Here is a 16,363-nt window from a genome sequence, read left to right on the forward strand (position 1 = left end):
CTTTCCATTTTCAGTGAGGTTTTACTTGTTTGTTTGCTTTGCTTTTTCTTTTTTCCCTGAGGCAGGGTTTTTCTGTGTGTCCTTGGTTGTTCTGGGAACTTGCTCTGTTGACCAGGTTGTCCTCAAACTCACTTAAGCAAAAATCTCTCAAAGGTAAGCCCAGTCACTTTTGGTTTTTCATTAATCCCAGATATAGCTAAGTTGACAAATAAAGTAGCCACCACAGCTTGTCTTATGTTTTTGTCTTAACTTGCTTTTGCTGCTGAGATGTATTCCATTGCCCAAAGGAGCCAGTTTACGTATGTACTCACCGACTGATGTTCAGTTTGTTTGCTTCTGAGCTTGGCAAGCATGAACAATGCTGAGACAATATTTTGTGCAAAGCCTGACATAGTGCCCATGTCTATAACCCCAGTACTTCGTAGGCAGAGGCTGGGAGAACTTGAGTTCAATGTTATCTTTGGCTACTTGCTGAATTCCAGGTCAGGCTGGTCAACAGAAGTTCCTGTCTACAAAAGAAAAATAAAGAGCCACAATGTTGGCTTGAGTTTCTAAGTTACTTGAGAAGATATCAAGAGGTATGACTCATAGATTATGTTGTAAGAGCAATGTAATTTTGTAAGAAACTACCAAACTGTCTTTCAATGTGACTTTGCTACTTTGCTTTTTTAATGAGCCATATCTCTGTCTTAGTTTGGTTTCTATTGCTGTAACAAAATACCATCACCAAAGGCATCTTGTGGAAAAAAGGCTTTACTTTAGTGTATAGCTTGTATCCCATCATCCAGGGAAACCAGGATGAGGACTCAAGACAGGAACTGAAGCAGAAGCCATGGAGGAATGCTACTTACTGGCTTGCTCCTCCTGGCTTTCTTAGCCTGCCTTCTTATACCGAGCAGGATCACTTGCCCAAGGGTAGCACAGCCCACACTGTTTTGTGCCCAGTCACACCGATCATTAATCAAGAAAATAACCCACAGACTAGTGTATAATCTAATTTAACAGAAACATTTTCTCAGTTGAAGTCCTCTCTTCCCACATAACCCTGCTTGCTTGTGTCAAATTTACAAAAAAGTCTAACCAGGACAAGCAATTCTCTGCCCATCAAAGTTTTCTTTTTCTTACACTTTGTGTGTGTGTGGTGTGTGTGTGTGTGTGTGTGTGTGTGTGTGTGTGTATACGTACGATGACATCTTGTGGAGGTCATAGGGCAACTTTCAGGAGTTATTTCTTGTCTAACATGTCATCTTTAGGTATTAAACCCACGTTATCAGGATTAGCAGCAAGCTCCTTTACCCTCTCAGCCATACCCTAGTCCTTTCAACTCAGTTTTCATTGACTAACTTGTCTTTTTAAAACCTTGAGTTTAAAGAGTGCATATGTATAAAACAATAAATCCTGTTACAAACCCATTATTAACTGCCAAATGTCTCCAAGTTTCTTCGTTCTGAAGGCCACATTTGCATACTTCCTAGCCACCCCGGAGCAACATTTTACTCTTCTGTATGGCACGCTAGCTTGAAGGTAGTGATATTCCTCTGGATCCATCTGCAAAGAAAGTGTTACTTTTTTACATATAGTCACTGAATCAAAAGAGGGACGAATCTCAGCAGAAGTAGACTGAAGTGAAGTTCTGTGAGAGAAAACGAACCAAGAATCATTCTGAAGAAAGAAGAGCAACTGTGATGTCCATTGGCTCCATCTTCACAGGCTCTCCGTGTCCCCAGGGATTAGTCAGAAACCCAAGTGGAAATGGCTCAAACAAAGAAGATAGCCCATTTGCAGCATATTAAGGTGTCATGAGGAACCCAGCCATCAGAAATTCCAAATGTAGTCAGTTTCATCTTTTTTTGGGATTATCAAATTACTGAAAACTTCCAATTTTTGCACTTCCCAGAGGCATTTAAAGATAGCCTGACTCCCTGAAAAGAGAGTTTCCCAAACGAAGTTCAATGCAGCTGGGGATGGGGGCAGGCAGAGGCTCTCAGCATAGGAACAAGACATTTCTTTCCTTGCCCTGGAAGACACTTCATTCTTTCACGACAATGAGCCTTTGCACCCACCTCACCTGTTGTGGAAGACTATGGTTCTCTGTGCTCTGCTTTGGCAACCTCTAATCCTCTGGGTGCAGGTCAGCCTTACCTCTGGAAGCATTTTGACCTTCAAGAGCTTGTTTCTCTTCATGCTGTTCTAAGTCTCTTACCACATTTGAATGCCACTGTCTAAGCTGTCTCCTTTGTGTGCATTTCTGAATACGTAGAATTCCATTTCTACTCTTACCCCGTGCTTCTTAGCTAAACCTAACATCTGTTAAGAGGTCACAAATACTACAGGAGGAATGTTTCTTCCTGGCTCCTTCCTCTCTGTTCTCTCAGTCTGTCATAATACTTTCTCCATTCTGGAATCCTTCCTCGAGATCTAGACATACTTTCTTGCCTCTGTTGTATTCTATTTTGATGGCTATCTTCCAACTCATGGCTAAGGAAGATAAATAAATACACACACACATATCATATATATGATATATATGCGATATCATATTTGATATGTATGTGATATATATGATATATATAAAACACTTAAATATTTTAAGATAAAATTTATAAAGTTGATTATTTTGACTTTAAATCAGTCATTCAACTTGCTTTTTTTTTTTTTTTTGGTTTTTTGAGACAGGGTTTCTCTGTGTAGCCCTGGCTGTCCTGGAACTCACTCTGTAGACCAGCCTGCCTCTGCCTCCCAAGTGCTGGGATTAAAGGCGTGCACCACCACCGCCCGGCAACTTGCATATTTCTAAGTTACACAGAGTAAGACCATTAGGTGATTTTTGCTGCACCTCGACTTTAAATTCCTAGTGGATTTGAAGGCCGAAATCTCTACTTACTATTTTTTGATATGATCTAAATCAGGATAAGCAAAATCAATTTTAAAGATTTAAATATATTTACTATTTCAAAATAAGAGTGAAGGCCTTTCCCGAATTCTAGATTTTTTCGGAAACTCGAAACCAACGCCTGTCTTTGCAATGACCATATTGCACTTACAGACTATGAGAAACACAGCCTAAAACGAAAACGCTACTGAAAAATGCACCGCAAAAATGACACTGCGAAAGAACACAGGCAGTCGCGTTGTGACACCCCAAGTCCTGCAGCTGATTTTGGGGTGGGACCCAGGGACCACATCTCAGGCTGCAGGGGCCTTGGTATGGCTTCCGTCTGGGCGGGCCGCCAGGTCATAGCGTCTCCATCCCCGCCCCCGAACTTCCGTCTCCGATTGGTCTCTTTCACGGACCCGCCCCTCGAGGCTGCCCAATGAGGAAGCCTGCGTCTTAGCTCCTCCCTCCCTGCCGGCAGCGTGGGCTGCGGTGCCTGAGAACTGGGGATGGCGGCGGTGGCTGCGCGCGCGGGTGGGCTGCTGTGGCTCCGGGCTGCGGGAGCAGAGCGGCGGCGGTGCGGACTGCGCTGCGCTGCGCTGGTGCAAGGCTTCCTGCAACCCGGGGGCGAGGACACGGCCCAGAAGCGGCGGGTGGCCCACTTCACTTTCCATCCGGACCCAGAGTCCCTGCAGTATGGTGAGATTTGGGGATCTTGCTGCATCCCGGCTCTATCCTTGCCTTGCCCTAGACTCTAGACTCTACTCTAGAGCCTCCTTGGTTCGGGTCAGTTTGCGTTCCTGTTACTCGTCCTTGGTGATTCTTCCCTTCAGATGCAGCCCCTGGAACTTCAAGATAGGTGAGAGGGCACTCTGCCTTCTGCTAGGGCCTGAGGGTGTAGAGGAGTTGTCCAAAGAGCGCTCCCCCGCCCCCTTCCCCTGAGTTCTATCCATGCTTTCCCCATATCAGGTCTTAGGTGTTAGCTTGTCCTAGACTGAGTCACTAACTTGAGGCAACTGTCTGTAAAACACTTGCCTTTTAATTTTCATTTGAAAATGTAAACCTAGGGAGTAAATACTAGAATTTGATTTTCTCAAGGTCACGAGACAGGTTCTGCCTAAAGATGGGAAAGAATCCAGACTTCTATTTCAGCCTCATACAGAGCTCCTGCTGGGCCCCGCTGTCACCTGGCCAAGCAGTATTCCATAGAGATGGTGGAGAAGAGCGAACAGAAGGGAATGGGGCAGGCTCCTGTCCTGCCACCTTTGCCTCACTCTGACTGTTTCTCCTGTAAGTTTTATGCAGTCGCCCTCCATCCTAGGTCTAACTGCAGAGCACCAGGAGAAAGTAAGGAAAACCTACACTGTTTTTTTTTTTTTTTTTGTCTAATAACTTGGGGCTGGCAGTTTTTGGAAGCCCATCTTTACTTGTGAACAATAATGGAATATTTAACCGAAAGCTTGCTATTGGTGAAATTTACATTCCTCATCTCATTTAGTTCATAGGACAAGATTTAATTTCATGTGAGGTAGGTCATGTTTTCATGTTTGCTTTGCAGTTAGATAAACGGAAGCCTTGAAGCAGATTATTCAACAGTACACAGGACATAAGTTCATGAGACATAGCGCCAATGGTCAGAATCTAGTAAGCAGGATTCCAGACTTGCCACTCCACGGAAGGCAATAAAGAGGCCTTTAGAAATAATTTCAATGACGGGGTTTCCCAGTTTTGTGAAATAGTAGGACTAGAAAGATGAACAGCAGTTCGTTTTTCCCTCTCAGCCTTCAGTACTGTTTTCACAGCAAAGAAACTTTGGCCTGGTAATGGAGAAATAGAGCAGAGGTCTTCCGAATTCTCCTTTCCACAGTTGTGAAATTACTAAAATCCGAGTGATGTCATGGCTCTAGGTTGTTACTATAGAAACAGTACAAACATCTTACAGATAAAAGGCAGAGTTTAGAAAAAAGTGACAACATGATTGCACCTCTCATGGTGGATGCTGCTAAACCTTTTGAGGTTCATTCTTCCAGAGCTCTGTCTTTTCCACAGTTGTAGTTTTAATACAAGTCCAATTTGCATCAACTAGAAAAATAACTTCCTGTACTGCTGTAGAGTTTTGTTGATCTGTAGAGTTCAGTAGTGAGAGTCAGGGTCTTGAGTTTGGTTTTGTCCCCATCCCCTGAGACTTTTTTTTTTTTTTTTTTTTTTTTTTTAGAGACAGGGTTTCTCTGTGTAATCCTGGCTGTCCTGGAACTCACCAGGCTGGCCTCGAACTCAGAAATCCGCCTGCCTCTGCCTCCCGAGTGCTGGGATTAAAGGCGTGCGCCACCACGCCCGGTTCCCCTGAGACTTTGAAGTCCTCACTTCTGCAAGCCTCACATCTCTGTAATTAAGGGATTAATGATAATAGCGATTTCAAAAGGAGAGGAGAGCTGAGGGCTGAATAAAATTTATGTATATATATATATATATATATATATATGAATGAATGACACAGTGTTTGCCATCTTGGAAGTAATAACGCAGTAAAGGGAAACTTTCAATAGACAATACCATGCATTTGTCATAGTTTCACAGTATTAGAAAAATCACACACATTTCATGCATGTGGCTCTCCTGCCCCCAATGATAGAGCCCTAGAGATTAGAGTTCTCACTCAAAGACATGAATGGTTTAATGGAGTTTTTAAATGCCCACTTTGAATCCCCAGTTTACCCCCAGTGTGTATAAGAGTGTTCAGTGTAGTAAGTGTGAGAGTGTGTAAGAATGTGTAAGAGTGCCGGGTGGTGCACACCTTTAAGCCCAGCACTCGGGAGGCAGAGGCAGGTGGATTTCTGAGTTCGAGGAGGCCAGCCTGGTCTACAAAGTGAGTTCCAGGACAGCCAGGGCTATACAGATGAACCCTGTCTCAAAAAAACCAAAAAAAGAAAAAAAAAGAAAAAAAGAAAAAAAAAAAGAATATGTAAGAGGAATGTGTAAGAGTGTGCTAGGGGCTAATGATGCTGAAAAGCCCAGGCACACAGCCTTGGGATTTTGTGCTAACTTCTGCACTTGTGTTTGCAGCTCTTTCAGTCTTGCTGAGGAAAGCTCTCCCATGTATTAGCTCACTGGTTCATGTTCTTTTGTGACTTGAATTTGCTTTTTTTCTTTCTTTCTTTCTTTTTTTAATATATTTTGAAAATTGCACCTTTAGTCATGTCTCCTGTTCATGTCAACACTGTTCTATGTTGTTGAGCAATTGCTTTTTATTCAGCTGGTGTAGGCACGAAGTCTCTTAGCTTGACAACCATCATGTGCGTTAGATGGTGTTTGTGTTCACTGTACAGATGAGGCAGTGGAGGCACAGAGAGACTTGTGGTCTTCCCAAGTGTGGCGAAGGGCAGAGTCAGCTTCCAGTCCCATTGTGTCCGACTCTTAAAGTCTTACAAATGGGTTTAGGTGTTAAAACTTTGCATCTTACGCCCGTTAATGAAGGTTCGGATTCTCTGTGCTTCATGGGTGCTACAGATGCTTTCCGTTCATCCATACTGTTTGATTTCACACAGAAAAGGTCCTGCTTCAGTTGCTGACTGGGGCCAACTTCTTTTAAGGTGCACAGTGGCCTGGAACAAGGACTTATCTTTGCAAAGACCATGGGAGCATTGTTTTTCAGGCAGGAAAAGACCTTTTGTAGGCTCTTTCTGTGCTGTATCAACAGAGAAAACCTCTGCGATTGAGATGTTTCTAGTAGTGGGGTAGGCAGGTCCCGTGATGATCAGGGGTAAATGAAGACCTTTTGTTGATGGGGCTCCCCTTTTTTATGGGATAGGAATAGCATGAATAAACTCGGATTAGTAAGCATGATGTTTCTTTGTGCATTGGGAAGTGAGTTTATTTGGAGTGAAAAAGGAAGACATATGAAAGATGGAGGCTTTAATATTCAGTACAAAACTTGGGGAGAGAAAGTAACACATGTCTAAGGTGCACCTCACAGTGTGATGGGTGCACTGACTTTGGTTCAAATTCTGTTGGGCTCTGGGAGACCTTCGTTTATTTCTAGGAGACAGGTGATTTGCAATGTTTTTGTTAGTGGATGGTATCGCTAGATGTATAGCAAGGAGCTGAGAGACGAGCTTTGAATATTGTCATTGCCTGGGTGAGTACCAGAGGGTAGTAGTAATACGAGTCATGTTGACCCTGTTTTACCTGTGGGTGCTGGGGAAGGGAGCTGACGATGATGTAATCGTTTGTAGCAAGAGAGACTAAAGGATGATGTGGTATTTTTCATTTTACCCAGACAAAAGTCAATGTAAGGGAGGATGTATTTTGGCTTACAGTCCATCGTGTCGGGTAAGGCATGGTGGTGGCAGCAGCTTGAGGAAGCTGGTCACAGTACATCTGCAGTCAGGAAGCAGGATGGGATGAATACTGATGCTCAACCTTTTTTCCTTTTCATGCAGTCCCAACCCAGCAAATACATTCATGCTGTTGGCATTGGGAGAGGGTCTTCCCTCCTCCACTAACCTCCTCTTGATGACCCTTCACAGGTGTGTTTTGAGGCTTGTTTCCTAAGTGATTCTAGATCTTGTCAGGTTGACAGTTGGTACTAGTAAGGGGAAGGAGCCAGGACCACTGATACAAGTAGGGAATTCTGGGGTAGATCTCCATCTTTGGAAAGTGGGAGGGCACCTGATGGAGACTTAAATTTTACCGTGATTTGAAGTATTGATGGATGTAGTACTGTGAGGCAGGCTGTCTGAATGTTAGTCTGCTATTGAGACAACTTGATGGCAAAGTTGGGAACCCTTGAGGCTAGATAATTCTTTCTTTGACCCTTTGGATTTGGCATAACCCCAAAACATGACCCTATGAGACAGGGCTGTGAGGAGGTCATGTTATCATCCACACTTTAAGAATGAAGATACTGAGACACAAAGACATTAAATATCAGTAAATGTTGCTTTTATCTCCTCAGATGATGGGATGAGATGAGAGCTTTACCCAAGCTGTGTGAATACACAGCCGGGGCTGAACCCAGAGCATATCTTTCTCTGTTCTAACTATCCCTAGGTCTAGGCCTGGAAGCTTCTAGCCTTCTTACAATCTAATCTTCCAAGATTACTAATTCAGTCTTGCATCTCTTTGTTTCTCACTAAAGTATGCTGGCCACATACTAACTTTGGCAGTATATTCTAGTCTTCTGGCTCCTTTTCATTCTCTGGCTCATTCTGTCTTGATCTGTGTCTAGCTAGTTTTCTTTGCAGTCTGTCTCTGTAAAACTGTCTTAGTATAAAACTCACATGGACACACATACCACCTTTACCACCTGTGTCTACCTGTTGTCTCTCCCTGTGTTGCTCTTAAGTCATCTCATTCCTGTGCTGTTCCTGTGAGAATTGGGCATATCATAACTCCTACTCATTTTATAAAATCTTTCTCTGATTCGTCACCTCGTCTACCTCTCAATTAGATGTCCCTTTCAAACATGGCTGCTTCCAAGCATATACAAACTAACTGTGCCTTCGTTCTTAGGGACTGTGATGGTTTGTATATGCTTGGCCCAGGGAGTGGCACTGTTAGGAGGTGTGGCCTTGTTGGAGTAGGTGTGTCACTGTGGGTTTGGGCTTTAATCCTAGCTGCTTGGAAGCTAGTATTCTGCTAGCAGCCCTCAGTAGAACATTCAACTCCTCCTGCACCATGCCTGCCTGGATGCTGCCATGTTCCCACCTTGATAATGGACTGAACTTCTGAACCTGTAAGCCAGCCCCAATTAAATGCTGTCCTTTTAAGAGTTGCCTTGGTTATGGTGTCTGTTCACAGCAGTAAAATACTAAGACTTGAAGTTGGTACCAGGGCCTGGGGTACTGCTGTGGTAAACCTGACCATGCTTTAGTTGGGCAGAATGTGGATTTGGATTTTAAAAGCAGTGCAACCCTTTAAGTGAGGCTTAATGAACTACTCTAGTAGGGATACAGAAGACTATAATAGGCAGCTAGGGTGAGGTTATTAAAGCCCACGCCCAAGCCCACAGAGACACACCTGCTCCAACAAGGCTACACCTTCAAATAGTGCCATTCCCTGGGCCAAGCATATACAAACCATCACAGGGACTAAAGGTGTGCACTAAGGGCATGACTGTATTCCAGTTGTATCATATTATAATCCAGAGCATGTCTGCATTCTAGCAGGACCACATAGACCTAAAGGTCTTTAGATATGACCTCTTGCCAAAGCAACCATGTTGCTGGATCAAAATTCCTCTACATCTTCCCCTTTTTGTTACAGCAAACAGTTATCAGTCCCGTAAACTTAACAGTCTGAATATTCTTATGAAGACCCGTTGATTCGAAGATCCATCATAACTGTAGTTCTGATCATCTGTCCTTTATCAAATGTTTATTTTGGCATCAAGGCTTTCCAGTCTGCCAGTCTGATGAACATCTATCCCTTTTCAGCCAGTTTGTTGAGCTGGCCCCATAAAGAGGGGGAGGGGATTGTTAGCTTTCTGTATCATTTGCATTGCTGTCTTTCTACATCTCTTCCTTCCTTGAGTCCTGTCTTTCATGTAGAAGTTTCTTTTACTCAGGTGGAACCTTTGTCAATTTTGATGGAATCCATAATCTCTCATCACATGTGGAAATATAGACAAGACTTCTTTCCCAATACAACACATTTCCTGAATGCTATTCTGATGTCAGAACATCTTTAAAGTATACAGGTTGTTCTGATTCAGTAGTTCTATAATCAGCAGATGTAGTTACTGCCTCATTAGCATTCAAAAAAAATTAAAGTTAATAAAGCATTATTCAGTTTATTTCTGGGAGTTCTTATTCCCCCTTTCTGTTTATTAAGTATCTCCTTTATGGTATGATTAGATCTTTCTATAACTGCTTGACCTATTGGATTGTATGCTGTACCTGTAATATGTTTTGTGCTATAGTATGTAAAAAAATAATTTCATATTAATGGAAGTATATGTGAGGGCTTTTCAGTCTTAGTTTGTAAGGGTATCTGCATCATAGCCATGTACAATTACACAATCAGCCTTTTTACAACTCAAAGCAGAAGCCCACTGAAATCCTGAATATGTATCAGTGGTATAATGTACAAATTTTAGTGTCCCAAATTCTACAAAGTGAAACACATCTATCTACCAAATGTAATTTCTTTGGGTATACTTAGGGTTACTTCTAGCAGGTAGTGGAACTTGATTGTGCAAAGAACAGGTAGGAATTTTTCTTTTCTTTTTTTTATAAAGAATTTCTTTGGCTTCTTATAAAGTAATACAAACATTTCTCTTTAAACCTTTGTTGTTAACATGATGTTTTTCTATGAGATTCTGAGGCTTCTAGCACATTTTTTTTTATTAATAATTGGTCAATCTCTTTATTTTTTTGTGCCAATGGACCAGGCAATCCATATGAGCTTGAATATGGGTGATAGCTAATAGATAATTTCTGTTTCAAATTGTCTATTGCAGTTGTATGAATAATGATGTTCATTCTGAATTATTAGTTCAGCAGTTTCTATATGTAATACAACTCTCTATGCATATTGTGAGGCAGTAATTATAGATAGGTTCAGAAAAATCTAATAATACCCTAAGAATTGTGTATAGCTCTGATTTTTAAACCAGAGTATATGGGCTTTGAATTACTTTACTTATTCCTGACTTACAGCCTGTTATTTTTGTTTTATTTCCATCAGTATAAAATGTAGGAGTTTTAGAAATTGGTGTCTCTTTTACTATAAGGGGAAGAATACAATTAATTCTTTTTATGAACTGGAGATGCTTGCTTTTTGGATATTTGTTATTAATTTCTTCCAAATAATTGCTACAAACTCTTTGCCAATCTTCATTAACTACCCATAATGAGGTAATTTCAGCATTAGTATAATGTACTATTATTTATCATGGGTCTGTTCCTGATACTTGACAAAGACTTATTCTAACTTTTACAATTAGACCAGAAACCTTTTCAACATGTTTTTAGTTTTTTACTCTGTTTATGTGCTAAGAAGATCTATTCTAAAATATTGTATCCTCTCTGCATAATGAGTCCATAATGAACAGAAGGCAAGTATTCTCAATAATACAGTCAAGTTTGGGGTCTAGGCAGTCCACATGTGTATCCTGTAATTTTTACTCTGCTTGAGTCAACTCTGCTTCTGGTGTTAATTGTCTAGGACTGTTTACGTTTGAATCAGACTTGTAAAGTTTGAGACAAATTACTCAACTCTTGAGTAGTTAGTCAATAGTAGGCTGTAACCAGTTACTATCTCCCAATAGATTTTGCAAGTCATTAATTAGTTTGTAGCGTCTGTATCTTTTGTGGTTGAATCTTTTGTTAACTTAATTTAAATCCTAGATAGTTGACTGACTCTCCTCTCTGTATTTTTTTCAGGAGCAATCTGTAAACCCCCAAATAGATAAAAATATTTTTGCTTCATTAAACATTCCAGAGAGAATGTATTTGCATCAGAATTGGCCAATAAGATATCATTTATATAATGGTAAATTATGGATTGAGGAAATTGTTTATGAATTATTTCTAGTGTACAAAATATTGACATAGAGTTGGATTATTCAACATTCCTCGAAGAAGAACTTTCCATTGGTTTGTTTTTACAGGTTGAGAATTTTTTTTTTTCGTTTTTTGAGACAGGGTTTCTCTGTATAGCCCTGGCTGTCCTGGAACTCACTCTGTAGACCAGGCTGGCCTCGGACTCAGAAATCTGCCTGCCTCTGCTTCCCGAGTGCTGGGATTACAGGCGTGCACCACCACTGCCTGGGAGAGTTGTTTTAAGTTGGTAGTATAAAAACAAATTTTTCTCTATCTTGATCTTGTAAGGGAATGAAGCAGTCTTTAAAATGGATTATTATTACAGGTCATGGTTTTGGTAATAGAGAAGGTAAGGGGATTCCACTCAGGAATGGACTCATAAGTTTGACAACTTTATTTCCAGCCCTTAGATCAGTCAACATATTCTAATTTCCAGATTTCTTTTAAATGACAGATACAGAAGAGTCCAAGGACGTATAGACTGTTTTATATGTGGAGCGTCCAGCAGCTCTTGTGCCTGCAGCCCAAGTGCCTATAATTTTTCTTTTTTCCCATTCAAAGTCCATTGCTCTAACTGACTTATTCTTGTCGGTTAACCATTCATTTTAAAAGTAGGGCTATTAGTTTCCAAGTACTTCCAGAATTTCTTGTCCTGTCAAGTGAAGCTGCTCTGCCCTTGTGAGTGGCTTGTGGTTATTGCCAGAACAGTGTTGCCTTCTCTAGGATGTATTAGATATTCAGTACCTAGTTTAGTTTTCTCTAGTTGCTCTGTGAATTGCTGACAGGAATTATTTAGCTCATGTTGTGTGTTACCTGGGTTATGAGTGAACCTCCCTGGGAGTTTCCTATATTTAAAGGATTATCTTCTAGGGAGTTTCCCATTGTTAAGGAATTGCCTCACAAATATTTTGCTGATTTGCATTAATTAGTCCAATTAGACCCTTAGCACACCTTCTACAAATCCTGAAAGTCTGAGGACTTCTAGAGCAATCTCTAGGAATGCCTTGTTTACAGTTCATTTTCAAATGACCTTATCCCACCTATAATCAGAAAATCATACATTTTGAAATTTAGGATTATTGGCCATTGCTTTTGCAAATATATAGACAATAGGATCAATATCAGGAAGAGTTCAAATGCATTCATCCGTGGGTACTTGTCAAGCTTTTAAAGGTCTAAGAGCTTTCTTACAGTCTGCATTTGCATTTCAAAAGTTAAAGTTTCAGTTCATACCCATCTTGCCTCTGGACCTGATATTGCCCCATTTTATAGCAGACATTAATCTATGTAAGAAATCAGTAAAAGTCTCTCCAGGGCTTTGCATAGTCTTTGTTAAAGACATAGACCTTTTCCCTTGTTCCTCCATCTTATCCCAGCCTCTGAAAGCTACTAAAAGTACACTGTATAATAGCAGAATCACCAGATTGCATCACCTTTGTAAATCAGCATATTGATATTCACCTAACAATTGATCTTTCATGATATTAACACCTTTAGAGCAATTATGATTTTCCATAATTGCAGCTTCTTTGTGCCACCATTGTAATTGAGAACGAGCTTCTCGTACAGCCATTACTAAATCTTTCCAGACGAGTTGTTAATTTTGTGAATTTCCAGCATTTGTTCCTGGGTAACTGGGAAAGCTAGTGAGGGTGCTCGCCTTTCCTAAATTTCATTAGGAGGTGGCAGTGTAGGTTCAGTGGGATATCTGTCTTTTTTTTTTTTTTTTAAGAGTTATTTATTTTATATATAGGCGTACACTGTAGCTGCCTTCAGAAGAGAGTAACAGATCCCATTACAGATGGTTGTGAGCCACCATGTGGTTGCTGAGAATTGAACTCAGGATCTCTGGAAGATCAGTCAGTGCTCTTAACCACTGAGCCATCCCTCTAGCCCAGGTTGTCTGTCTTGATCCTCAATTTCATTAGGTACACAATAAGCACTTGCTGTTCTCCACTTCCCTGACCTTTTTCTCTCTGGCCTCTGTCGTATCATAACTAAATTTTCTTACTGTATACCTATTTTTCTTGTTGTACATTTATCCTTGTAATCTTTTTAAAGGAGGAAATATGTAAAAATAGCAGTTGAAAATAGGGAAGGGTTTACTCAGGTGGACAGAGTTGCAGTAACTGCCTAGATAGCTTTTTTTTTCTTTTTTTTTATTACGTATTTTCTTCAATTACATTTCCAATGCTATCCCAAAAGCCCCCCCCCCCTCCCCTACCCACCCATTCCCATTTTTTGGCCCTGGCGTTCCCCTGTACTGGGGCATATAACGTTTGCCTGACCAATGGGCCTCTCTTTCCAGTGATGGCCAACTAGGTCATCTTTTGATACATATGCAGCTAGAGTCAAGAGCTCTGGGGTACTGGTTAGTTCATAATGTTGTTCCTCCGATAGGGTTGCAGATCTCTTTAGCTCCTTGGATACTTTCTCTAGCTCCTCCATTGGGAGCCCTGTGATCCATCCATTAACTGACTGTGAGCATCCACTTCTGTGTTTGCTAGGCCCCGGCCTAGTCTCACAAGGGACAGCTATATCACCGTCCTTGCAACAAAGGCTTGCTAGTGTATGCAATGGTGTCATCGCTTGGAGGCTAATTATGGGATGGATCCCTGGATATGGCAGTCTCTAGATGGACCATCCTTTTGTCTCAGCTCCAAACTTTGTCTCTGTAACTCCTTCCATGGGTGATTGTTTCCAATTCTAAGAATGAGCAAAGTGTCCACACTTTGGTCTTTGTTCTTCTTCAGTTTCATATGTTTTACATATTGTACCTTATATCTCGCTATACTAAGTTTCTGGGTTAATATCCACTTATCAGTGAGTACATTTCATTTGAGTTCTTTTGTGATTGGGTTACCTCACTCAGGATGATGCCCTCCAGGTCCATCCATTTGCCTAGGAATTTCGTGAATTCATTCTTTTTAATAGCTGAGTAGTACTCCATTGTGTAAATGTACCACATTTTTTTGTATCCATTCCTCTGTTCAGGGACATCTGGGTTCTTTCCAGCTTCTGGCTATTATAAATAAGGCTGCTATGAACATAGTGGAGCATGTGTCCTTCTTACTGGTTGGGACATTTTCTGGATATATGCCCAGGAGAGGTATTGCTGGATCCTCCGGTAGTACTATGTCCAATTTTCTGAGGAACCGCCAGACTGATTTCCAGAGTGGTTGTACAAGCTTGCAATCCCACCAACAATGGAGGAGTGTTCCTCTTTCTCCACATCCTCGACAGCATCTGCTGTCACCTGAATTTTTGATCTTAGCCATTCTGACTGGTGTGAGATGGAATCTCAGGGTTGTTTTAATTTGCATTTCTCTGATGATTAAGGATGTTGAACATTTTTTCAGGTGTTTCTCAGCCTTTCGGTATTCCTCGGGTGAGAATTCTTTGTTCAGCTCTGAGCCCCATTTTTTAATGGGGTTATTTGATTTTCTGGAGTCCACCCTCTTGAGTTCTTTATATATATTGGATATTAGTCCCCTATCTGATTTAAGATAGGTAAAGATCCTTTCCCAATCTGTTGGTGGTCTTTTTGTCTTATTGACGGTGTCTTTTGCCTTGCAGAAGCTTTGCAGTTTCATGAGGTCCCATTTGTCAATCCTCGATCTTACAGCACAAGCCATTGCTGTTCTATTCAGGAATTTTTTCCCTGTGCCCATATCTTCGAGACTTTTCCCCACTTTCTCCTCTATAAGTTTCAGTGTCTCTGGTTTTATGTGGAGTTCCTTGATCCACTTAGATTTGACCTTAGTACAAGGAGAGAGGAATGGGTCGATTCGCATTCTTCTACATGATAACAACCAGTTGTGCCAGCACCATTTGTTGAAAATGCTGTCTTTTTTCCACTGGATGGTTTTAGCTCCCTTGTCGAAGATCAAGTGACCATAGGTGTGTGGGTTCATTTCTGGGTCTTCAATTCTATTCCATTGGTCTACTTGTCTGTCACTATACCAGTACCATGCAGTTTTTATCACAATTGCTCTGTAGTAAATCTTTAGGTCAGGCATGGTGATTCAACCAGAGGTTCTTTTATCCTTGAGAAGAGTTTTTGCTATCCTAGGTTTTTTGTTATTCCAGATGAATTTGCAGATTGTTCTTTCTAATTCATTGAAGAATTGAGTTGGAATTTTGATGGGGATTGCATTGAATCTGTAGATTGCTTTTGGCAAGATAGCCATTTTTACAATGTTGATCCTGCCAATCCATGAGCATGGGAGATCTTTCCATCTTCTGAGATCTTCTTTAATTTCTTTCTTCAGAGACTTGAAGTTTTTATCATACAGATCTTTCACTTCCTTAGTTAGAGTCACGCCAAGGTATTTTATATTATTTGTGACTATTGAAAAGGGTGTTGTTTCCCTAATTTCTTTCTCAGCCTGTTTATTCTTTGTGTAGAGAAAGGCCATTGACTTGTTTGAGTTAATTTTATATCCAGCTACTTCACCGAAGCTGTTTATCAGGTTTAGGAATTCTCTGGTGGAATTTTTAGGGTCACTTATATATACTATCATATCATCTGCAAAAAGTGATATTTTGACTTCATCTTTTCCAATTTGTATCCCCTTGATCTCCTTTTGTTGTCGAATTGCTCTGGCTAGGACTTCAAGTACTATGTTGAAGAGGTAGGGAGAAAGTGGGCAGCCTTGTCTAGTCCCTGATTTTAGTGGGATTGCTTCCAGCTTCTCACCATTTACTTTGATGTTGGCTACTGGTTTGCTGTAGATTGCTTTTATCATGTTTAGGTATGGGCCTTGAATTCCTGATCTTTCCAAGACTTTTATCATGAATGGATGTTGGATTTTGTCGAATGCTTTTTCTGCATCTAACGAGATGATCATGTGGTTTTTGTCTTTGAGTTTGTTTATATAATCGATTGCGTTGATGGATTTCCGTATATTAAACCATCCCTGCATCCCTGGAATAAAACCTACTT

The 16,363-nt window shown here is 40.9% G+C and overlaps 1 protein-coding gene and 1 long non-coding RNA gene across 5 annotated transcripts in view; one reads left to right on the forward strand and one right to left on the reverse strand.

Moving 5' to 3' along the window:
* Positions 1-35: 35 nt before the first annotated feature.
* Positions 36-3,220, reverse strand: Gm36278. Of its 2 annotated transcripts, XR_379675.2 has the most exons (4): positions 3,045-3,220; positions 1,652-1,756; positions 1,410-1,548; positions 36-509 (listed from the first exon to the last, which is right to left on the reverse strand). It is a non-coding gene; the product is annotated as a predicted gene, 36278 (long non-coding RNA). The 2 variants fall into 2 exon arrangements; XR_379674.2 differs by lacking the exon at positions 1,652-1,756.
* A 105-nt stretch (positions 3,221-3,325) lies between these two features.
* Bckdhb (branched chain ketoacid dehydrogenase E1, beta polypeptide) overlaps positions 3,326-16,363 on the forward strand; it is a 199,130-nt gene continuing 186,092 nt past the window's right edge. For 2 of the 3 annotated variants that reach the window (XM_006510786.1, XM_006510788.1), the window contains exon 1: positions 3,326-3,574. In XM_006510786.1, coding sequence (XP_006510849.1) covers positions 3,385-3,574 — 190 coding nt within the window. In that variant the 5' untranslated portion in view covers positions 3,326-3,384. The remainder of the gene's footprint in view (positions 3,575-16,363) is intronic. The other variant, NM_001305935.1, reaches the window with a different exon arrangement.

The sequence above is a fragment of the Mus musculus genome, chromosome 9 (assembly GCF_000001635.26).
Source record: "Mus musculus strain C57BL/6J chromosome 9, GRCm38.p6 C57BL/6J".
Lineage (NCBI taxonomy): Eukaryota > Metazoa > Chordata > Mammalia > Rodentia > Muridae > Mus > Mus musculus.